This window comes from Alosa pseudoharengus, unplaced genomic scaffold (genome assembly GCF_046254945.1).
Source record: "Alosa pseudoharengus isolate Yale_2024_CS ecotype anadromous, Long Island Sound unplaced genomic scaffold, YU_APseudo_1.1 YU_APseudo_1.1_scf_20, whole genome shotgun sequence".
Lineage (NCBI taxonomy): Eukaryota > Metazoa > Chordata > Actinopteri > Clupeiformes > Clupeidae > Alosa > Alosa pseudoharengus.
The window spans coordinates 25,871,931-25,891,708 of record NW_027468664.1 but is presented as its reverse complement, the minus strand read 5'-3'; the positions used below and the strand labels follow the sequence as shown (position 1 = coordinate 25,891,708).

At 43.0% G+C, this 19,778-nt stretch overlaps 2 protein-coding genes across 2 annotated transcripts; one reads left to right on the top strand and one right to left on the bottom strand.

The window, feature by feature from the left end:
- Positions 1-1,190: 1,190 nt before the first annotated feature.
- Positions 1,191-10,953, bottom strand: cwf19l1 (CWF19 like cell cycle control factor 1). The gene is made up of 15 exons (XM_076296958.1): positions 10,709-10,953; positions 10,362-10,446; positions 10,164-10,248; positions 9,917-10,018; positions 9,585-9,799; positions 8,915-9,030; positions 8,554-8,638; positions 7,381-7,515; positions 6,858-7,110; positions 6,659-6,738; positions 5,265-5,474; positions 3,994-4,113; positions 3,400-3,497; positions 3,039-3,138; positions 1,191-2,761 (listed from the first exon to the last, which is right to left on the bottom strand). Exons 1-15 carry the CDS (start codon positions 10,729-10,731, stop codon positions 2,717-2,719), a joined length of 1,752 nt encoding a protein of 583 aa, XP_076153073.1. The 5' UTR covers positions 10,732-10,953; the 3' UTR covers positions 1,191-2,716.
- Positions 10,954-11,292: 339 nt separating this feature from the next.
- Positions 11,293-17,016, top strand: washc3 (WASH complex subunit 3). Its single transcript, XM_076296957.1, has 7 exons — positions 11,293-11,491; positions 11,769-11,867; positions 12,022-12,087; positions 12,251-12,406; positions 13,812-13,928; positions 14,461-14,525; positions 15,684-17,016. The coding sequence occupies exons 1-7, from the start codon at positions 11,441-11,443 to the stop codon at positions 15,778-15,780; spliced, it is 651 nt and encodes a 216-aa protein (XP_076153072.1). The 5' UTR covers positions 11,293-11,440; the 3' UTR covers positions 15,781-17,016.
- Positions 17,017-19,778: the final 2,762 nt, after the last annotated feature.

The following is a 19,778-nucleotide window of genomic DNA, read 5'->3' as shown; positions in this document are numbered from 1 at the left end:
TCATCCATCTGGGACCAATCCATTGAAGTGTTGCTTCAGAAGGCTGGGCCTAATCAAAAAATGCTTGCATATGATTGAATAAGCCCCTTGTCCGTCATCTATTGACGTGCTACTTCAACCACTCACATCGAAGCCAACCCGTGACGCTGATAACAGTCTCACAGTCGCTTCTACGCTTCTATGAAACTCCCGCCCTGCGTCCTGATTGGCTGTACCATAAAGTCGGTTGCAGAAATCACTCTCAATGGAAGAGGTCCCAGATGGATGTGAGTGAAGCTAGGCGGAGCTAAGCGGAACGAAATTCATCTGGCGAGAGTCAGGTTAAGATGGAGGATCTTCGCCACTCAATAGAAAGCCATTAGTAAGGGCTTCTACACACAGTTGCGTTCCGTCAACGCATGCCAGTGGGTGTTCCCGACGGTAGCTATGCAAATGACCTGAAGTATAACCGTAATTTGATTGGTTGGTGCCGCCCGTCGATTGGCTTGATTGGCCGGTGCCGTCTGTCGGTGCAGCAAAAGCTGAACTTCTCAACGCGAGCAGCGGGAGAAACGCGACGCAACGGACCCACAATTCAGTTCGGCAACGGATGACGTGAGCCCATATAAAGTGAATGGGATGCGTCTCCAGCAACGCAACGCACGCAGCTGTGTGTAGGAGCCGGAATGTCCTATACGGCATCTGGTATAGACTATTTGATCGTGTCTGGATTGAAAAAAAAAAAAAAAGTATCTTCCTTACAGTAGGATTGATTTCTAATAGCTTGTGGCTAGTACATTGGTCGAAAGAGGGTACAGAAGTGAGACCTCATCTAAGTGAAGAAACATGACAGAAAATTGCCAGGAAAACAGACTTCACAATGATCCTCTTTTGAGTCATCGCTTACTGTACCGTAAGTGCCTAACTATTAGCCGAGGTTTATACATTAATTTTGCAAAGTTTCTTCAGCTATGAGGTCAATACATGGGGACAGTTAACATGGTTTTGTTTTTTTAACTTGCATAAAACACTGTCCGGCGGTTTGTGCACAATGCGGCTAATACACAGGACATTACTGTATGTGAAAGTTGTAGAATACCATGGAATTCTAAAATACCAAGTGAAAGTGCAGATGTACAGACTGGTTATTAATACAAACTACCATTTATCTCCATCCTTCCAATCTAGTTAAAGCAGAGCAATATGACAAGTACATTCAAAGGGGTATTTTAATGATGAAGAAAATGTACAAAACCCTTACAGTCTTACCAAACAAAAAAAAAATGATGTGAATGTCCACACCTCAAAAATAAGTTTAAAACCAAGAAAAGACCAATAAAAACAATTGTGTCTAGAATAGAAAATGACAAAAAATATTTAAATTTAATAAAAAATAAACAGCCAATCAATCAGTGGCTAAATTTGTAATGACATCAGTGACTACAATTATTTTTAGGCAAACAGCTTTCTTCAGACAAACTGCTGTGTTGAAAGACAGGGCAACTCCACTCCATCTTAATGCCCCCACCTACCCACCCAGCTGTGTTGAAGGACAGGGCAACTCTACTCCATCTTAATGCCCCCGACCCACCCACCCAAACAATGCTTTATTTGACCTTTTGACCTTGTAGCCTACACACTGTAAAACAGGAAACTCTGAAGTTGAAAGTACCAGATTCCAATCATCCTCATTTAACCTCCCTTATTTTCTCCCATTCAACAGACGAACAAACAAACAAATAAAGAAAAATTTAAAAAACAATAGGAGTGAGAAAGAGAAACAGAAAGATAAGACTTTCATTTCAGGGGCAGGAACCACCAACAGATCCTGTGCAGGTCAGGTGTCAGCCATTCCAGTCGATTATCTAAAGCCTAAAACAGCCCTAAGGACCTGCCTGAAATCCACCTACAAAAATGACCCAAAGCTGCCATCTCTGCCCAAATAATGAGATCCGGATCTTCTTATATGGGCAAAGATGGCACCAGGATTTCCTTATATGGGCAGTTTTGGGGTCCTTTTTGTAGGCAAACTTCAGAAGTTTATCCAAAGTGCTTCCCTGTCCTGACACACACACACACACACACACACACACACACACACACACACACAGCAGGTGGAACCGCAAATGTGTAACCATTTAACTGAAGCACAGAACAGAGCCTTTTTCTAATTGAGTGTCCTAAAAATCAGAAGTGCTTAAATCATCAGGAGTGGTAGTCATCAGTTTCATGTAGTACTAAAAATACTTTTTCTTTCCTCAAAGAAGGGGTCAATTTAAGATGCATGAGAATGGCAGGACATGGGGAACAGAGGTGTCATGGGGGGGGGGGGGGGTCAATCCTCTACGCTAATAGTCTTTTAATCGAGGACAGTGAAGAATCAATTTAGATAGATGGCGATGGGAGAAAGACAGGAAACACAGAGCATGAATACCCCCCCCCCCCACAGAAAAAAAATAAGGAAGTCACCCCAAGCTGATGAAGAGTAAAGTAAAGCTCCAGTGGGAGGAGAGGACCTGAGGGTGGGGCCAGGCAATGGTCTCTTTCAGAGATCAACACTGAGGGAAGAGACTTGTCAGAGGTCAGTGTGTGCTGGACTGGTCTATCCTCTATAGTAAAAAATACAAAAGAGAGTCTTTCTCAGAGGAGACCTCCAGGTTCCTGTTTGGAGAGGAAGTGAGGGCGGTGAGCGAAGTGGGTGGAGTCCGTGTCGTAAGATGGTGGGCAGTAAGTGCAGTCAGTCCTCCATGGTGAAGTCAAACGGCTGGAACTGACCGCGGACCTGCTTGGTCAAAACAGACACACACACACAGACAGACAGACACAGACACAAGGAAATGTTATGCCTAACGTTAGAGTTAATTGGTCACCGATTGGTCAGTTTGACGGTCAGTGAGTCAGTCCCCCCCTCATGGGGAAGTCAAAGGTCTCAAACTGACAGCAGATCTGCTTGGTCAGATATCTCACTCTCTCACACATAGGACCAGTTTCATCAGATCACACACACACAGAGACAGACACACACACGACTGGTTTGATCAGAACACACACACACAGACCTGTTTGGTCAGCTCCTCCTCTTCCTCGCGTGTGTATTTACAGTCCTTCCAGTCGGCCCGCGTTGGGATGTTCAACACCGCCTCACTGGCCAACACCTCTCTGAAACACACACACACACACACACACACACACACACACACACACACACACACACACACACACACACACACACACACACACACACACACACACACACACACACACACACACACACACACACACACACACACACACACACACACACACACACACACACACACACACACACACACACACACACACACACACACACACAAGCTCTAGAGTGAACTGGTTACAGAGCACATATATGTGAGGATATAAGAGCCTCTTGCTGCCTACCGTCCGAACTGCAGGGGGAAGTTCTTCTTTATCCTGTAGAAGAGCTTCTCTCCCGAGTCCAGCTCCACATAGAAGTACGGAGTCCCAGGAGGAGCAATCTTAGCAAGGCCAAAAAAAGTTAGAAAACTGAATGACTGTCAACAGAAAAAAAAGTTCTAAAAACACCAACAAAAAACAAAAAAATCCCACCACACTAGACAAGAGGCTAGCTTGGTGGCGTTGGTCATTTTTGTCCTCATATTCCAATAAAATTGCTTAATAGCTTTATAAACACAGGACACATTTGTAGGAATTTCCACGCCTCATGTTTTGACCAACTCTGGAAATATTTTTTTTCCCACAGAGAAACATTTCAACATCTCATCGGCCCACTGATCACGTCTTATCAGATGGATCTCATAGGCACGTCATACTCATGTTATGTTGGGAAATAATTAGTAGTAAAGGTCACAGGAAGGACCACCAACACCATCCATGTGTGTCATTCTCTAACCAGAAGCAGAAGTGGGAACAAGCCTGAGAGAAAGCTTGTGATTGGCTGACGGAGCTCTGGTGCTCTCAGCACTGTGACCTGTGATTGGCTGTGTGGCGTACCTGCTTCAGATCTGTGTGTTCTGGAATCTCCATCAGCTCAATTTGCTGCTCCTGTGCCTGCACCATGAAGGCTTCTTTCAGGTCCTCCGTAGCACATTTATCCAGCGGCACTGGGACTGCCTGTGTGTGTGTGTGTGTGTGTGTGTGTGTGTGTGTGTGTGAGTGTGAGAGAGAGAAGAGTAAAGAGGGTGGGGGTCATTACAGCCGTGAACTTACAATACAATAAAACTTTGTTATGGGTGAAAGGGGTTTGGTGCTACAGCAAGAGCAGAGATTGCATGCATCTTCAGCGCCATCTGCTGTTCATGTACTGAAGACTGTATCTAATGACCACCACAGGCAGTCAAAATAAGAACCTAGATTACAAACACACACAAACAAACAAAAACACCTGACATGAGGACACAATCTGTATAGCGTGGTTTTCACCATCATCGGGACGCGAAGGCCCTCAGACCACACTTCTCGTCACGACAGGACAAAGCATCGACCGACACACAGACACAGACACAGACACACAGACACACACACACACACACACACACACACACACACACACCTGCTCAGACTTAAACTGATGACTGATGGTGTGGGAGAGAGCAGGCGTGCGGACACAGCTGGGGTCTCAAGACTGCGCCGGACTGTCCCTCCGCTGCTGTGTGTGGAGTGGCGGGGCTGACCTGGGGTCTGGGCAGGCCAGTCCTGTGGGCCAGCTTCCACAGAGGCTACTACTCACTCACACACACACACACACACACACACACACACACACACACACACACACACACAGTTTCCATAAAGACCACTACTACTACACACACACATACAGCTTCCACAAAGACTACTACCACACACAACCAGACACAGAGAATACTGCTACACAAACACACACACACAACGGAGAATACTGCTACACAAACACCTGCCACAGAAACTACTGCTATGTCCACACACACACACACACACACACACACGTGGTGGCCCCACTCCTTACTGATGTAATTACACATGTAATTGTGCCTTTTCGCACCTTGCTATAATTGCATCATTAGTTTTTACAGAACTGAATGTGTCTGCAATAGATGTAAATAGTAACAACTAAATGTTTTGATTAAGAAATTAAAAATGATATGAAAAAATGACCTCTACCAAACCCACCCCATCTTGCCATCCTACACACACACACACACACACACCACATAGCCTACTACTCCCATACACACACACCACAGAGCCTACTACTCCCACACACACACACACACACACAGAACCTGTAGCTGGAGGTGCTGGCTGCGGTAGTTCCTCTCGAAGAGCACACAGCGCTTGCCGAGGCTCTTGTAGAACTTGCGCATGGCGCTCTTGTACTTGTCCAGCTCCTCCACCACCTCGGACGCCAGCTCCACCACCGACTGGTAGTGGCCAATGGGCAGCACGAGCAGGTGGTCCGGGGTCAGACAGCCTTTGGCCAGGGCCAGATAACACTGGGGGAGGGAGGACGGACACACACACAGACATACACGATTCAAGTTGGACAGTGACCATATAGTGTAAGTCAATAGTGAAAATATAGCATGGATCTGTACTACAAACTAAAATGATGCATAATAAAACATTCATGTACACATAAGCACATACACATTAAAAGACCTACACGAGCACACACGCGCACGAGCAAGCGCACATGCACACACACACACACACACACACACACACTCCCCTTAGGAGACCTACGTACATTCACACACACACACACGTCAGGAGACCAACATGCGCAGACTAGAGTGTGGCTACCCGACCCGAGCCCGACGGGATCTGACAGGTCGGGTCGGGTTCGGACAATTATTTAGAAATTATACTCTGTTTCGGTTCGGGTTCAGACACATGGGGGCGATACGCATTGGCCGCTTTACATGTGAAATAGCTTATTATGTTGGGTAACCAACAGAGGCCTATTGCACAAAACTAGGATAAGGGATTACGCCGGGATATCTTGGTTATCCTGGCTCAATTTATCCGTGATCCAGTTGCACAAAAGCGGGATAGGGGGTAGCAGGATATGTTATGGTATAAGTTACCATGGTAATTTATTCTGTGGAGCTAGCCTGCTCCAGACCAGGCTAAGTTCCAGGATCTATTTAATCTCATCCCTTATCTCAGTCAGCAGTCACCACAAACGGATACCAATAGTTATTCCACGGCCCACTACACATTGTCATCACATATACCTAGACCCACGGTCATTATTTAAATGTTTGTCTTGGGTGTTGTTAAAAGTTGTTAGCCTATCGGGAGATTAAGACCAAAGAAAACAAAGAGAATTAAGTGTAGGCCTAGTATGTGGAGGCCTATTTGCGGTGCATACTGTGGTAAAGACTACCGGTATAAGGCAGTCTCGTTCAATTGAAGGAGAGGATTTCCTTCAATTGAACGAGAGATTTGAGTTGCCCCAATTAACGTTGATGCTGCATAGGCTATGGAACAGTGACAGAAGGACAGTAGTTTCAATGACTGTTGCAGTTCATTTTAAGCCTTGTCGTCAATGGTAAGACTAGAATTCTATTTCAACAGGCTAGGCTTGCTGGGGCATCTTATGTTAATGTGCGCTGTGTGACCTGTGTGACCCGCATGCGTGCAAACCCACCCACACACACACACTTTAACTCACGTGTGTTCCGATGCTGACAACCAGGTGCTTCTCCACCTCTGGACTGGCCAGACAGAACCAGCAGGGCCCGGTAGGCTGAGCTGCGGACACAGAGGGACGAGAAACCAGCAGGATGCTCAATGGATGGAATGACAGACAGACAGACAGACAGACAGACAGACAGACAGACAGACACAGACACAGACAGACAGACACTTACGGGGCTTGCGTGGCTGTTTGGGCTGCTGGTGGTGCTGTCTATCTGGAAAGCTGTCTCCATCCGACTGCCTCTTCCTGCCCTGCTCCTGCCCCTGCCCCCCCTGGTGCCCCTGACCCGGATACCCCTGCCCCTGTCCTTGATACCCCTGCCCCCCCTGGTTGCCATGGTTCCCCCGATGCCCCTGGTGCTGACGGTGGTGCTGATACTGTGGCTTCTTCTTCAGGTCAAAGAAATACTGAGACGCTGGCTCCTCCTTTAGAGCGGCACACACACAGTAGAAACCAATGAGCTCAACATCACACACCAGTATACAGTATATATACTAAACTGAACAAAATATTAGCAGATTTCAACAACATTAATTTCAAAATATCTCACAAGAGAATAGACTTATTAGAGATAGAGACTTAAATAAAGAATAAAGAATAGACTAGAGACTAGAGTTCTAGAGAATAGAACTTCAATAGAGAATAGACGAGAGACACAGACAGACACACAGACACACAGACACACACACACACACCTCAGCTGCATGGATAGGTTTCTGTCCATCCTTGACAGGTCTTCTGTAGGGATTCTCTGTGACGTCCTGGGGTTGTTTAACTAGTTCTGCAGGGTCCATGTTCTTCATGGGAACGATGTTGAAAGCATATAGATACTGGAAAGGGAAAACACACGCACACACACAGGTATAAATAAGAAAGCCATTACTTGGACCGCACGATCAGTGGGCAAGAAGACAGGGTTAAAGGAGAATTCCGGTGTGATTTTGACCTAAAGTGTTTTGAAACATGATACCGAGTGTGAACGTATGTCTCATAGCCCATCTCGGCTTGTCCCCTGCACTCCGAAATCTGGCGCTAGTTAGCCGATGCTACCAACAAGGCGGTCAATGGTTGTGCCTCGGCATCGGCATAGCCATGCAAATAAATCACTGGTTTACACCATTTACGAGGCTCAATGTATCTCCACACTTCATTGGTAGACTTCCAAGGGCCCTGAGATTTAAAACGAGACATTGAGAACTTTGAAAAAGCACTGGTAGTTTACTTACAAGACGATTTATACAGACAGTATCTTCTCGAAGTTTAGCGTTTGCAGCCATCTTGAATTTAGTCACGATAAGTCGAGCGACGAGTAAGAATGAACAGGTATGATAAGGGATCAGATTCCAAAAATAATTCTGTGGAAATGCATGGATTACAGTTTCTTCCAGTAGCAGCAACTGGAATCCATGCATTTCCACGGAATTATTTTTGGAATCTGATCCCTTATCATACCTGTTCATTCTTACTCGTCGCTCGACTTATCGTGACTAAATTCAAGATGGCTGCAAACGCTAAACTTCGAGAAGATACTGTCTGTATATATCGTCTTGTAAGTAAACTACCAGTGCTTTTTCAAAGTTCTCAATGTCTCGTTTTAAATGTCAGGGCCCTTGGAAGTCTGCCAATGAAGTGTGGAGATACATTGAGCCTCGTAAATGGTGTAAAACAGTGATTTATTTGCATGGCTATGCCGATGCCGAGGCACAACCATTGACCGCCTTGTTGGTAGCATCGGCTAACTAGCGCCAGATTTCGGAGTGCAGGGGACAAGCCGAGATGGGCTATGAGACATACGTTCACACTCGGTATCATGTTTCAAAACACTTTAGGTCAAAATCACACCGGAATTCTCCTTTAAGAAAACTCACCTTCTTTTTGGCAGGATTGTTGACTGTAGCGAGTGCAATGAACCGACTAACGTGCTGAGCATTCTCCTGAAGGACTAGGTGGTTCCTAAACAGAATCCAAAAGGTACAAGCAATACTTATGGGTCAATAAATATAGACAAAAATGCATTACCACATCAAGCACCGTCTATATAAAACACATAGACGTTACAAGGAGGATAGCATGGGAGTTGTGAGGTTGAGATTTTTACATCGTAATATGCAATTTGTCAAATCACAGTATGAAATGTAACTAAAATACATCACATTACATAATAATAACTATTTATCAACACTGCCATGATCTCATCTTTGTAATCTAACAGGATCAGGTGGTACTCACCTGTAAGGCAGCCTCTCGTAGTTGACTCCCTCCACACCTGCGAAGTGATAGCGTGGCTTCAGCTGGTACGCAAGGCTGGCGATAGAGGACACTCCACAATACCTTGGATCCACTTCCTGAAAAGGAGCCAGACGCATGGAGTGAGAGCTGGATAAGCATGTCTATCAGTGCAAGTAATGTAGACACACAAACAAACTGTAGGATCCTTTCAATTTGGAAGATGCATCATGATTATGTTTGCTTTGTGGTCATCTGTATAGGCTTTAATTGCTACATTTCTGAACATGAAGTTATGTGGCAATCAAAACATCCAGAACTACTTTAATTGTTCACAATCTTTAAGCCTTATACTTTCCAGACTCTGAGGTATGATTTATGAAAGTGAATGAATAACTAATTAAACCTCAAACTAATGGGACATTCTTTGGGAACTATATAAACTTAGATAAAATGAAATAACCTCAAACTAACTATGCCATTCTATAGGAACATGGCTTCTCCTTCTCCCATATAGCCATTTAATAAATAAAGCCTAGGAATACATGTGGGATTCAAACATTTCTTACAGGGCCCTGTTGTCCTAAACTGAAAATCCTATGTTGAAAAGGGAAGGACTTCTGCTATGATAAATAAAGCCTAGGAATCCAAGCAGGCCTCAAACATTTCTCACAGGGTTGTTGCCATACTGCCAGACACCATGAGGCCACTGGGACGTGAGCAGGATGTCCACCCCTTTAAACTTGGAGCTGCACACCAGGGGCTCGACCAGGGCGGACAGATCTTTGGGAGAGAAGCAGTGCGACGGCGCAGGCTCCTGCCGGGCTTCCCGCCCGCTCACGTAGGCGATCTGGAGCCCGGACGCGCCGGTGAAGATCCCCCTGCGGCCTGGGAGAACGAACAAGAGGAGGAGGGCCATGATGCAAAGACTTCCCGTGCTATAGGAGAACGCACCAATGTTCAGGTTCTGAGTGGAATGTTTTAAAAGTTGCTCAAAAAGCTCACCCAGATAGATGATGTTCTCAGCCAACTCGCATCCATCTGCACTGGGGAAATACTTGACCGTGTCATAGCTTGCTGCCCCAAGCACATAAGTGTGAATGGGGGCTAACACAAAGATATAAAGATAAATGAGATTAGATGAATAACTGCAGTAAGTTAGCTGAAATTCAGGAGTGTCAAGACACCAACATAATTGAAGAAAGTGAAGAGAGGAGCAAGATTCTGGCCAGGTCTAAGTCCAGTAATTTACCTTTCTTAGCTCCCGATTTATACTCCTCCCACTCTGCTTGAGCCTCTGCAGACGAACCAAAGAAATCTCCAACGCAGAGCAGCAACTAAGGGGAAGGACATTGTGCTGTTAACATAACGACATATATGTAGCATAACGGCAGAATCGACTGAAAAAGAAAGGAGATCTCAAACTGCCAACGACAGCAACTTAAGTTACATCAAACTGCCCGCTCTTCTTCTGAATGGTCCTCACGCGGTTGAATAAAGCATTAATTCTTCCTTCCACGTCCCCACAGGCCAATCTAAAAAAGAAAAAAACACACACACACACACAAGCTATACATTAACGTTGTGTCTTTCAGGAGGACTACATTAACGCATACCATTACTCTAAACAAACGTATCAGCATTATTAAGTTCAACGCCACCTAACCCTACAGCATGGTGACAGCAAGCCTGCTAACTTGTTAGCCGCATTAGTTTCAGCTGACCGTTAGCTACACCTTTTCCAGGATAAACCTTTCACAGAACCCAAATGAGAAAATACATTACAAATACACTTACACACGCAAGGCCTGCTCTCCCATAACGCTAAATATGGAAAGCCAATCCCACAGGTGGCGACCGCTAAATTTTGGGTTTGAATCTTATGTACAAACTGCGAGAGTGAGTACGTCAACTATTTCATACCGTGTAGAGAAAAAACTCAAACTTATTGTGTTCCGATGCTGTCAAATAGCAATATGTACGCTAAGTACCATGTTAATGAATTATTTTAAACATTTTAAACTATGAAATGCTATTATTAAATTAATTATATACTCGCTCGATCCACTCTATGCTACGTCTTTCATGAACAAACACATAACTTTTTCTACTCGGATGGTAAATATGAGAGTACTTCCTGTATTTTCAAAATAAAAGGATGTGCATGCATTACAGATTTAACAAATGGACTAAACCACTAAATGATAGTAAATGTTTTAAAGTAGATACCATAATATATTTGAAATAGCATTAAAATAAAAGGAATTTACATATTTTCCCATGAAACATACTCTATCTTAATGGAAATAATATTATACAATCCTTTATTTTGAAGTCCCAAAAGGGATTTTTTTAGATGTGTCACACCGTGGTCACATGAAACTAAACTTGAAAAAAAAAGGAAAGCTGCTGTAAGAAGAAATGCAATTGTACCTAAATGATAGCTGATATTAACCCGTTGATAACGTAGTATTACATTGTGGATAAGAATAGCAACGTGGAAAAAGAACTGGAAGAGCAAAGCGAAACATGGACGAGGATGGACTGCCCATAGTTGGCTCTGGAGTAGATTTGACAAAGGTTAGCTTAACGTTAGTGGCTAACGTCAGTTATCAGCTGCTGCATAGTAATCTGTATTGCAATCAGTTTACTGTACCAGAAGTACCAATGGTTTAATCATGTATGGTTACTTGGTATATATAAGTAAATGCACATATTTAAAAAAAAAAAAAAAAAGCTTTTTGAAGGTGTGGTGTTTCTGAATTTGACTCTGTCGCTGCCCTGGATAGCTTTTGGGTATTGCTTATATCGTGTTTGCACTGTTTTCACAGTTTTTGTTGCATTGGTTGGTCAACAGGTTCCTGCTATACAGCAAAGGAGAATTGTTGCCTATTTGAACCAGTTCGTCGTTCACACCGTTCGGTTCCTAAACCGATTTTCAACGGTTTGCGAGGAGGTGAGATTATGAAAAACTCCTAATAGAATGAAGTGTTAGCCTGGATGACACCAGACCGCTTCAATTTGCTAACAGTTTCATTTTGGTTCTCCCAGGCGAATGAAGTGTGCAAGTCTTGTTTAGAATTAACACAAGTTTTTGTTGTACCCAATAGAAACTAGCCACCATATCTCTACGAATACAGCAAATCGAAACCACTCTCAGCATTTTGGAAGCAAAGGTAAACAACCACCAGACATCTTTCTTTGACTTTTGCTTTGCATTACATATATCAATCAATGTGAACACAGTGACGTGTGTGTGCTTCTCTCTCTTTCTCTCTCTCTCTCTCTCTCTGTGTCTCTGTGTGTGTGTGTGTGTGTGGGTGTGTGTGTGTGTTTTAGCTGTCCTCTATTCCTGGACTGGAAGATGTAAGGGTGGAGGGAGTGGCTGAGAGACCGGCAGCTACTGAAGCCAACGGACCAGTGGCCCCCTCCACCTCCGCCTCCGCCACTGTTCACACAGGCACACCTGCCGCTCCACCACCAGCACCTGCAGAGGTAAACGTGCAACGCACGCTCAAGTATCACTTCTGCCTTATGTCATTCTCCCCCCATTCTTCCCCATTTCATGAAACTACAGTATGAGTGACAGATAGTTTCATACCGCAAACCAGTGGCCTTAACTGTCTCCCAAGGCCTGTATTGTGCCTTACAGAGGAGTCTAAGGGTGTTTTCACACCGACAGACTTTAGTTTGTTTTAATCGAACTCGAGTGCGTTTGAGCCCTTGTTTCGTTTTGTTTGTGTTGGTTGGAATGCAACAATCACACTCAGGTGCGCACCAAATTGATCGGTCCGAGACCTTCAAAAACAGGTGGTCTCGGTCAGCACCATCTAATGAACTCTGGTGCGGTCCTGCTGGTGAGAAAGCCATCAGGTCCAACGGTCTAGTTGTAGTGAATTATGGGAGTTAAGATCACTGGATCATTGGTAAAATTAGGTACATGGTAAAATTAGGTACATTTCATTTCCTATTCACTTTCTAAATAAATGCCATGCACGATTGGTCCTAATAACGTGAAACATGGACAAATGTGGATGTGTGAGGAGATACAAACAATGTTTCATACATGTATGGTCGGCTGAGTAAATCAGATTATTTTCTAGCTGCAGTCACGACTAGTTTCCAAACTCCACAATTGGCAAAAAGTCACAAATGCAAACAATGAGCCAAGATCGCCCCGCAAAACTGTCACTCCAGTGTGTAACCTACATCGGAATCGCCGGAAGAAACACCTGAGGGAGCTGTCTGCTCAATTTCCACGCAGTTTGGTCCGCATTATGTGTGTGAAACCGAACCGGACCAAAGTTTGTTTGCAACATTGTACCAATTTATTACCTGCTGCGGATCAAATAACCAAACTATAGGTCTGGAAACGTCCTTATTCAACTCCAGTCTAATTTATTCATTGTTGGAATCACTGACTGGTTCATCATCACCTATAAAAGATTCCATTATTATGGGCGGTGGTGGTCTAGTGGATTTGGAGCTCCAAGTGTAATGCTAGAAAGTCGCAGCATGGCACTTAACCCTGAGTTGCTCCAGGTAAATAGCCAGTAAATAGGCTCCATTATTAGTTGCTGGAAAAGAGCTTCAGCTAAATAATGCCTAAACACACCGGAATGAAAACTGCTCAATGCAACCTCTCCAACATAAAATTCAAAATATATGATGCTGCCCCCCCCCCCCCTCTCTCTTTCACACACACACACACACATACATACACATATATCCATGCACACTGCACAGTATGAAACTCCAAACTATATCATCTCAGTAAGTAGTGCAGATGAACATTGCCACGTTACTGAAGATGTGGTGTTTTATGAGTTATTGTTTTATGAGTTATTGTATTCACATGCTTTGCAACTCAAGAGAGGTTGTTGCTGTTTGTCTGCTACAGCCTCTTCATCAAACGCCAGAGCCGGCCGCTGAGCCGAAGGTGGAGAGTGTGGAGTCGAACACCATGACCGTGGCCAAGGACCCACGCTATGCACGCTACCTGAAAATGGTTCAAGTGGTATGTGCTCTGTATTAAGCCTAGTTTATACTCCCTTTGCATGCATGAATGAAGACGTCAGTTTCATTTGTCCATCCGTGTTGTTTGCATTCAGAAGTCGAAGTATGATAATATTTATCATAAATGAGGCATCAGGAGTATAGAAAGCAAAATGCCTTCAGTGGTCCACATCCTGTTGCTGTGGTTAACCAGCACACAAGTTGTTTCAGCGGACATTATTTTTAGACGAGATTTTTGTGTATAGGCCGCAGGACAGTGTTTTATGCAAGTTAAAAACACAAAACCCTATTATTACCATAATTAACTGCCCCCGTGTATTAACCTAATTGCTGAAGAAATTTAGCAAAATCAATGTATAAGCCGCGGCTAATAGTTGGAAAATTACGGTATTGCTGCATTATTTGATTTGTCATTTTGTGAAGTATGAGCCATGATGCATGGTAATTTTGCACTCTAAAAATTGATTGATTGATTGAGTTGTGTTTATGTATCACATGTGTTTTTGTATTTGATTGTCTTTTATCTTCCGCAGGGTGTTCCTGTAATGGCCATAAAGAATAAGATGGTTTTGGAAGGACTGGACCCCAATCTGCTTGAGTGAGTTTTTTGTTGTTGTTAACACTGACATCACACACACATACACACACACTGTTGCCTTCCTTGTAGTCTTTGTGTCTCCCTCTGTTTCTCATTTCTCTCTCTTTTCTTTTTCTCTTTCTTGTTCCTCCATTTCACTGAATATGAGTTTTTTTTGGATGAACAGAGTGATAGATATCTCTTATTATTCCACTGCTTGGTTGAATTTCCCATTGTCATATGTAATTTAGAACGACCATTAACCGTATGTTATCTGCACACCTATGAAGTAGATCCATTTTTTTGGCCGTATCACACTTGTATATTAATTCGCCGAACTCGTTTTGAAGTTTAAATGAACTGTCACGTTGCATCCGAGCTGTAAAATGCAGACATTCAGAACATTGCAACATTGTAGCATATGACGGAGGTGGCTTTTAGCTAGATGGATGACAGCAGGCTAAGTAAAATAGCGATGTTTCAAAGCTAAAGTTCATCAGAATCTTGGGATACGCCCGCTTGACAACGGGAGAGATAGAACTAACGACTGGCCTTTGGCCGTAGCAACCATCCATTTAGAACTAGTAACGGCAGTTTGTCCTGTGAGTTGAGAAATTAGTTGATATGTGTCGGAAGAAGACAGTTTAAGCGATTAAAACGTTTAAATTGAAACAGGAAATGAACACAACGCAAGTGGCAACAGTGGAATAAGCGGGATAATGGACTCCACGGTGGTCTGTTCACAGAAGTTAATGCACTACGAGGTTTAAACGGCCCTCCGCTTCGTGTCGGGGCCGTTTTACAACCTCGACCGTGCATTAACTTCTGTGAACAGACCACCGTGTCGTCCATTATCCCTTACCTAATTTTGGAGTAACGACACTAACTAGACTAAATATCTCCCCCTTCTTTATGTCATCTTATTTCAATGACCTTTTGACCTTTCTCCTTACGCAACACTCCCAATGACCTTTTGACCTTTCTCCTTACTCAGCACTCCCAATGACCTTTTGACTTTTCTCGTTACTCAGAACACCCAATGACCTTTTGACCTTTCTCCCTACTCAGCACACCCAATGACCTTTTGACCGTTCTCCTTACTCAGCACACCCAATAACCTTTTGACCTTTCTCCCTACTCAGCACACCCAATGACCTTTTGACCTTTCTCCCTACTCAGCACACCCAATGCCCCAGTACCCGATGGGGACAACAAAAAAACAGTGGAAGAGCAAGATGATGACAGCTCAGGCAGCGAATCATCTTTCAGCGACTGACCTCTTCAGCCTATCACCATCAAGCTGTCTCAGTGAAACCACCTCCCCTCAGCCTTCCGTTGAAGCTAACTCCCTTTCAGTATATTATCTACACTAAGGGACACAACTTGGGTCTATGTAAATGAGTCTTGAAAATATGATAGGTTATGCTGGCAATCTACACTCTCCTCTACAAATCATCAGCCCCACTTTATATTATGTAGCTTTGTTTATTGTGTACGTTATACTTGATACCTTGAGAAGTGCATTGGCCTTTTCATATCGGTTTTCTAAAACAATAAGGGCATTTGCTAGAAAGTCAGGCTGAATTGTAATACACATACACACGTATGTATGGCTTAGACAAAACAAAACAAAAAAACACATTATAATCTGCCTCAAAAAAAGACATTAGTCTTGAAGGATTCTCCCTTTTAAGATGACTAACAGCTAGTCTGCACATCTCTAGAATTACATTTTAAACCTGCTGCTTTCATTTTGCCATTATGTTTTAATCTTTATTTTTTTCTAAGTCTGTCTTAAAAGATGTGTATCGTGTGTGCTTCAGAAGGAGCCTCTTTGATACAGCTAATTCTGTGAGTGAGTGAAGGGGGGGGGGGCACCAGCACAATCCTTGGTATCTCTCTGACCCCCCCCCCCCCCCCTTTAAATATTATGGAGGCGAGGCTATATTTTTGCGATTACAATTCGCTGCCTGTAAAACAGACTGCTTGGAAGTGTTGCTGCCTCAGTTTACTCAGACATAATGCACACAATTTGTGTGTGTGTATATGTGTGTGAATAAATGAGTGTGTGTGAGTGTGTGTCTGTGTCTGCATGCATGCGTATGTATGTGTATTTAGTTTGTGTGTTTCATGGTGTGTGAGGGAGAGAATGAATGTGTGTGTGTGTGTGTGCATGTTTGTGTGAGAAAGAGAGGGAGAAACCTGTACAGACCGCTAACGCCTGTGGTATGGAGTAGATTGTGTCCTAGCGAATGTTGTCATGAGAAACCATTCCTCCGTCATCGACGTAGTCCAGTGCTTGTTTCTTCATGGACACTTTGAGATTGTCTATTCAGTGGATGCCACTGATCTGTGGAGAGTAACGGTTCATTCAGATTTGCACTTAAGATTGTATCATCTCGCGAGGCAAACAGTCACATGGTGGATGAACAGTCCATAACTTTGCCTGTTAAAGTTTTTTTTTTTGTTTTGTTTGTCTGACTAACTGATTTGTGATTGATTAAAAGTATACAGACATGAATTCTGAGATCATTTGTGACATTGTGTCTGTTTTTTTTTTTTTTTCCGTTTTTTTTTGGAAGGGCCAAAAAGGGTGACACTTTTTTGTAGCCTGCTCTGCCACATTTGCATAAATTAGTGCAATCCTAATGCTATCGATAAGGTTCAGGATTCATGGTTCTGGGGCACTGTGGCGATTGGTATTGATTATTATTACACAGTCCAAGCCACTATATTTCTCATCAATGGAGCCAGCTAGGACTACGGCCACTGAGGTTGTTTTCATGGCATACACAGAGTGGACCACTAGGGGACTGTAAAAAGCAATTAGTTGGATATGGCAGGATGTTGATCCCCAGTTCTGCACTGTCAGCATTGCAGTGTCAGTGTGACAATCTTTCAGAGGAACGGCTGCCCATACCGGTAAGCCTGGTGCAGACTAGAAGGAGAACTAGCATTCAGTACTTTTAATATTTTCCTTTCAAATTCATTCATTCTTTTAAAATACATGTATTCTTTTCTTCAAAATACATACTTTGTATTTACCGAGTCATGTTTTTTTATCTGTTAAAGTTATTGCTAATTTTAAGACTTGCTATTATCTTTGCCATTATTATTGTTATTTTTTGACATTTATTTGACGTTACTTTAAACTATTAATTTTACTGCTAATGTAATTTTTACGTAGCTTTGGACAAGAAGACAGTTGCTAAGAAACATAAAAACACTTATTTAAAAATATTCTTTGTTTACACTACACTGCTATGCTTACAATGAGCAACAATGCAAACAATACAATACAAACATTGGTCTACATGTCTACAAATGTAAATGCAAAGCATAATTTCCTTTCCATGTTTGTAACAATGGAGCCCTGTAAAGGTTTCACATGTCAACCCCTATGTTTACAGTAAGGAAGAGTTTACCTAAACTACACTTCCTCTTCACATAGGGTAATGCAGTGTTTTTCAACCACTGTGCCGGGGCACACTAGTGTGCCGTGAGAGATCATCAGGTGTGCCGCAGAAAATTACCCAAATGTCACTCACTGGTCCAGAAAAGCAACTGTTGCATCAAAGAATTTATAACCACATGCTCTCATTGATTGTATGATTGCACTATTTGTGGTATGCAGGCATTGTACAACAGGGGTCCCATATCCAGTATTCACAGATTCATCACATATCCAGTTCATAACAACAATTACAGTAAATTAGATATAGTCACAAATGAAACAGAGGGTGCTTGTTTTATTGAGCAGGTCTTGCATAGAAGCCATAATAAGGCCATATCTGTATTATTTGAAATTTTAGGTTATGGTATGTTTATTTTTTTTTCACACAGTATGTTAGTGTGCCGTGGGACATTTTAAGTGTCAAAAGTGTGCTGTGGCACAAAAAAGGTAATGGGTCAAGAGGACATTCCAAAGTTGTGCAATTGGACACACTAGCCTACATGTGGTATAATCATGTGTTTTTATTTCCCAATGTCCACCTCCTCTGTGCAGGAAGTGGGATGTTGTCAGCTTGTGATTTAGTGGTGACTTCACTTTATGATTATAGTGGACACTTTTCATGTGACAAGAAGATACATAGTCAGTTTCAGTGGTTCGAGTACAACGAAATGCAGTTTGCGTTTCAGGTACTAGTTTTAGTTGGTTGGTTGTCACCGGGATGCAAAGCTAGAGTTCAGTATAACAAACAATACAAAATACACATGTATTCAGTGCACAGATAAATGCCATGTGCACTGTGCCAACACAGACTGTGACTCTCTCTCTCTCTATCTCTCTCTCTCTCTTCAGAAATAATCACTCTATGACAGACAGGAATATTCAGCATTTTGCACAAAAGATGGATAACTTCAAAAACTGCCTCCTAGAATGAGAACAGTAACGACTGCTCTATGACAAAGCAAGAACAGAAACTAAACAGAGACTAAACAGATTTTATTTTCATTATTATTTAAAAAGGTTTGCTAGGATTAATATGATAGTGACTAAATACAGTGTGTGTGGGAAGAAATATCAGTTCGTTTTTGGGTCTGTATAAAAAATAGTAAAGATGAACTTGTGAAGCATATGACATAGGCTGCTGTGTTCTCCAGACAAGAATTTTAGTTTCACTTCAGATTTTCTCCACTGGCTTTACATGTCAAAGTAGCAATCTTGCGGTCAGTTTACAAGAACATGTATATGTGTCTTCCGTGTGGTTTATATGTAAAAACAGAAGGCTTTTGTTGCAGTAGGGAACTGGGAATGTAATAAAGTGTCTCCAGATCTGACGCCTCACCTCCACTGTGCCTCAGTGTGACAACAACAACAACAACTTGCATTTATAAAGCGCTTTATCATCAAGGCACCCAAAGTTTTCTACAGTGAAAGGGGAACCTCACTTAACCTAACCACCATCAATGTGTAGCACCCACCTGGGTGTTGCACGGCAGCCATTATGCGCCAGAGCACTCACCACACACCAGCTTGAGGTGAGAGAGAGTGTTAGAGAATGAATGAATGAGCCGATAACACAATCATTTTCAATCACATCTTTCATGCGTATGACACGTGCATTCTGTCTAGTCTTTCTCATTGCTGGTGTTTGGTGACTAATTCCATTCATGGCGCTAAAATTCAAGCAGCATGGTCAGTGTTTGAAGTGGACTGCAGTAAGTGGTAAATGGACTGCAGTTAAATGGCACGATTTTCTACTCCTCTGAGCACTCAAAGTGTTGTACAATTTCATGTCTCACCCATTCACACACACACCACACACACAC

What these genes read in the sequence shown, in the direction of transcription:
- cwf19l1 (XM_076296958.1), bottom strand. Translation starts at nt 10,731, where the DNA reads ATGGGAGAGCAGGCCTTGCGTGT. An exon ending in AACCTATCCATGCAGCTGAG is followed by an intron (nt 7,111 to 7,380) that starts GTGTGTGTGTGT and finishes GCCGCTCTAAAG; the next exon opens with GAGGAGCCAGCGTCTCAGTA. An exon ending in TTGTCAGCATCGGAACACAC is followed by an intron (nt 5,475 to 6,658) that starts GTGAGTTAAAGT and finishes TCCCTCCCCCAG; the next exon opens with TGTTATCTGGCCCTGGCCAA.
- washc3 (XM_076296957.1), top strand. Translation starts at nt 11,441, where the DNA reads ATGGACGAGGATGGACTGCCCATAGTTGGCTCTGGAGTAGATTTGACA. An exon ending in CACCACCAGCACCTGCAGAG is followed by an intron (nt 12,407 to 13,811) that starts GTAAACGTGCAA and finishes TGTCTGCTACAG; the next exon opens with CCTCTTCATCAAACGCCAGA. An exon ending in CTGGACCCCAATCTGCTTGA is followed by an intron (nt 14,526 to 15,683) that starts GTGAGTTTTTTG and finishes CTCCCTACTCAG; the next exon opens with CACACCCAATGCCCCAGTAC.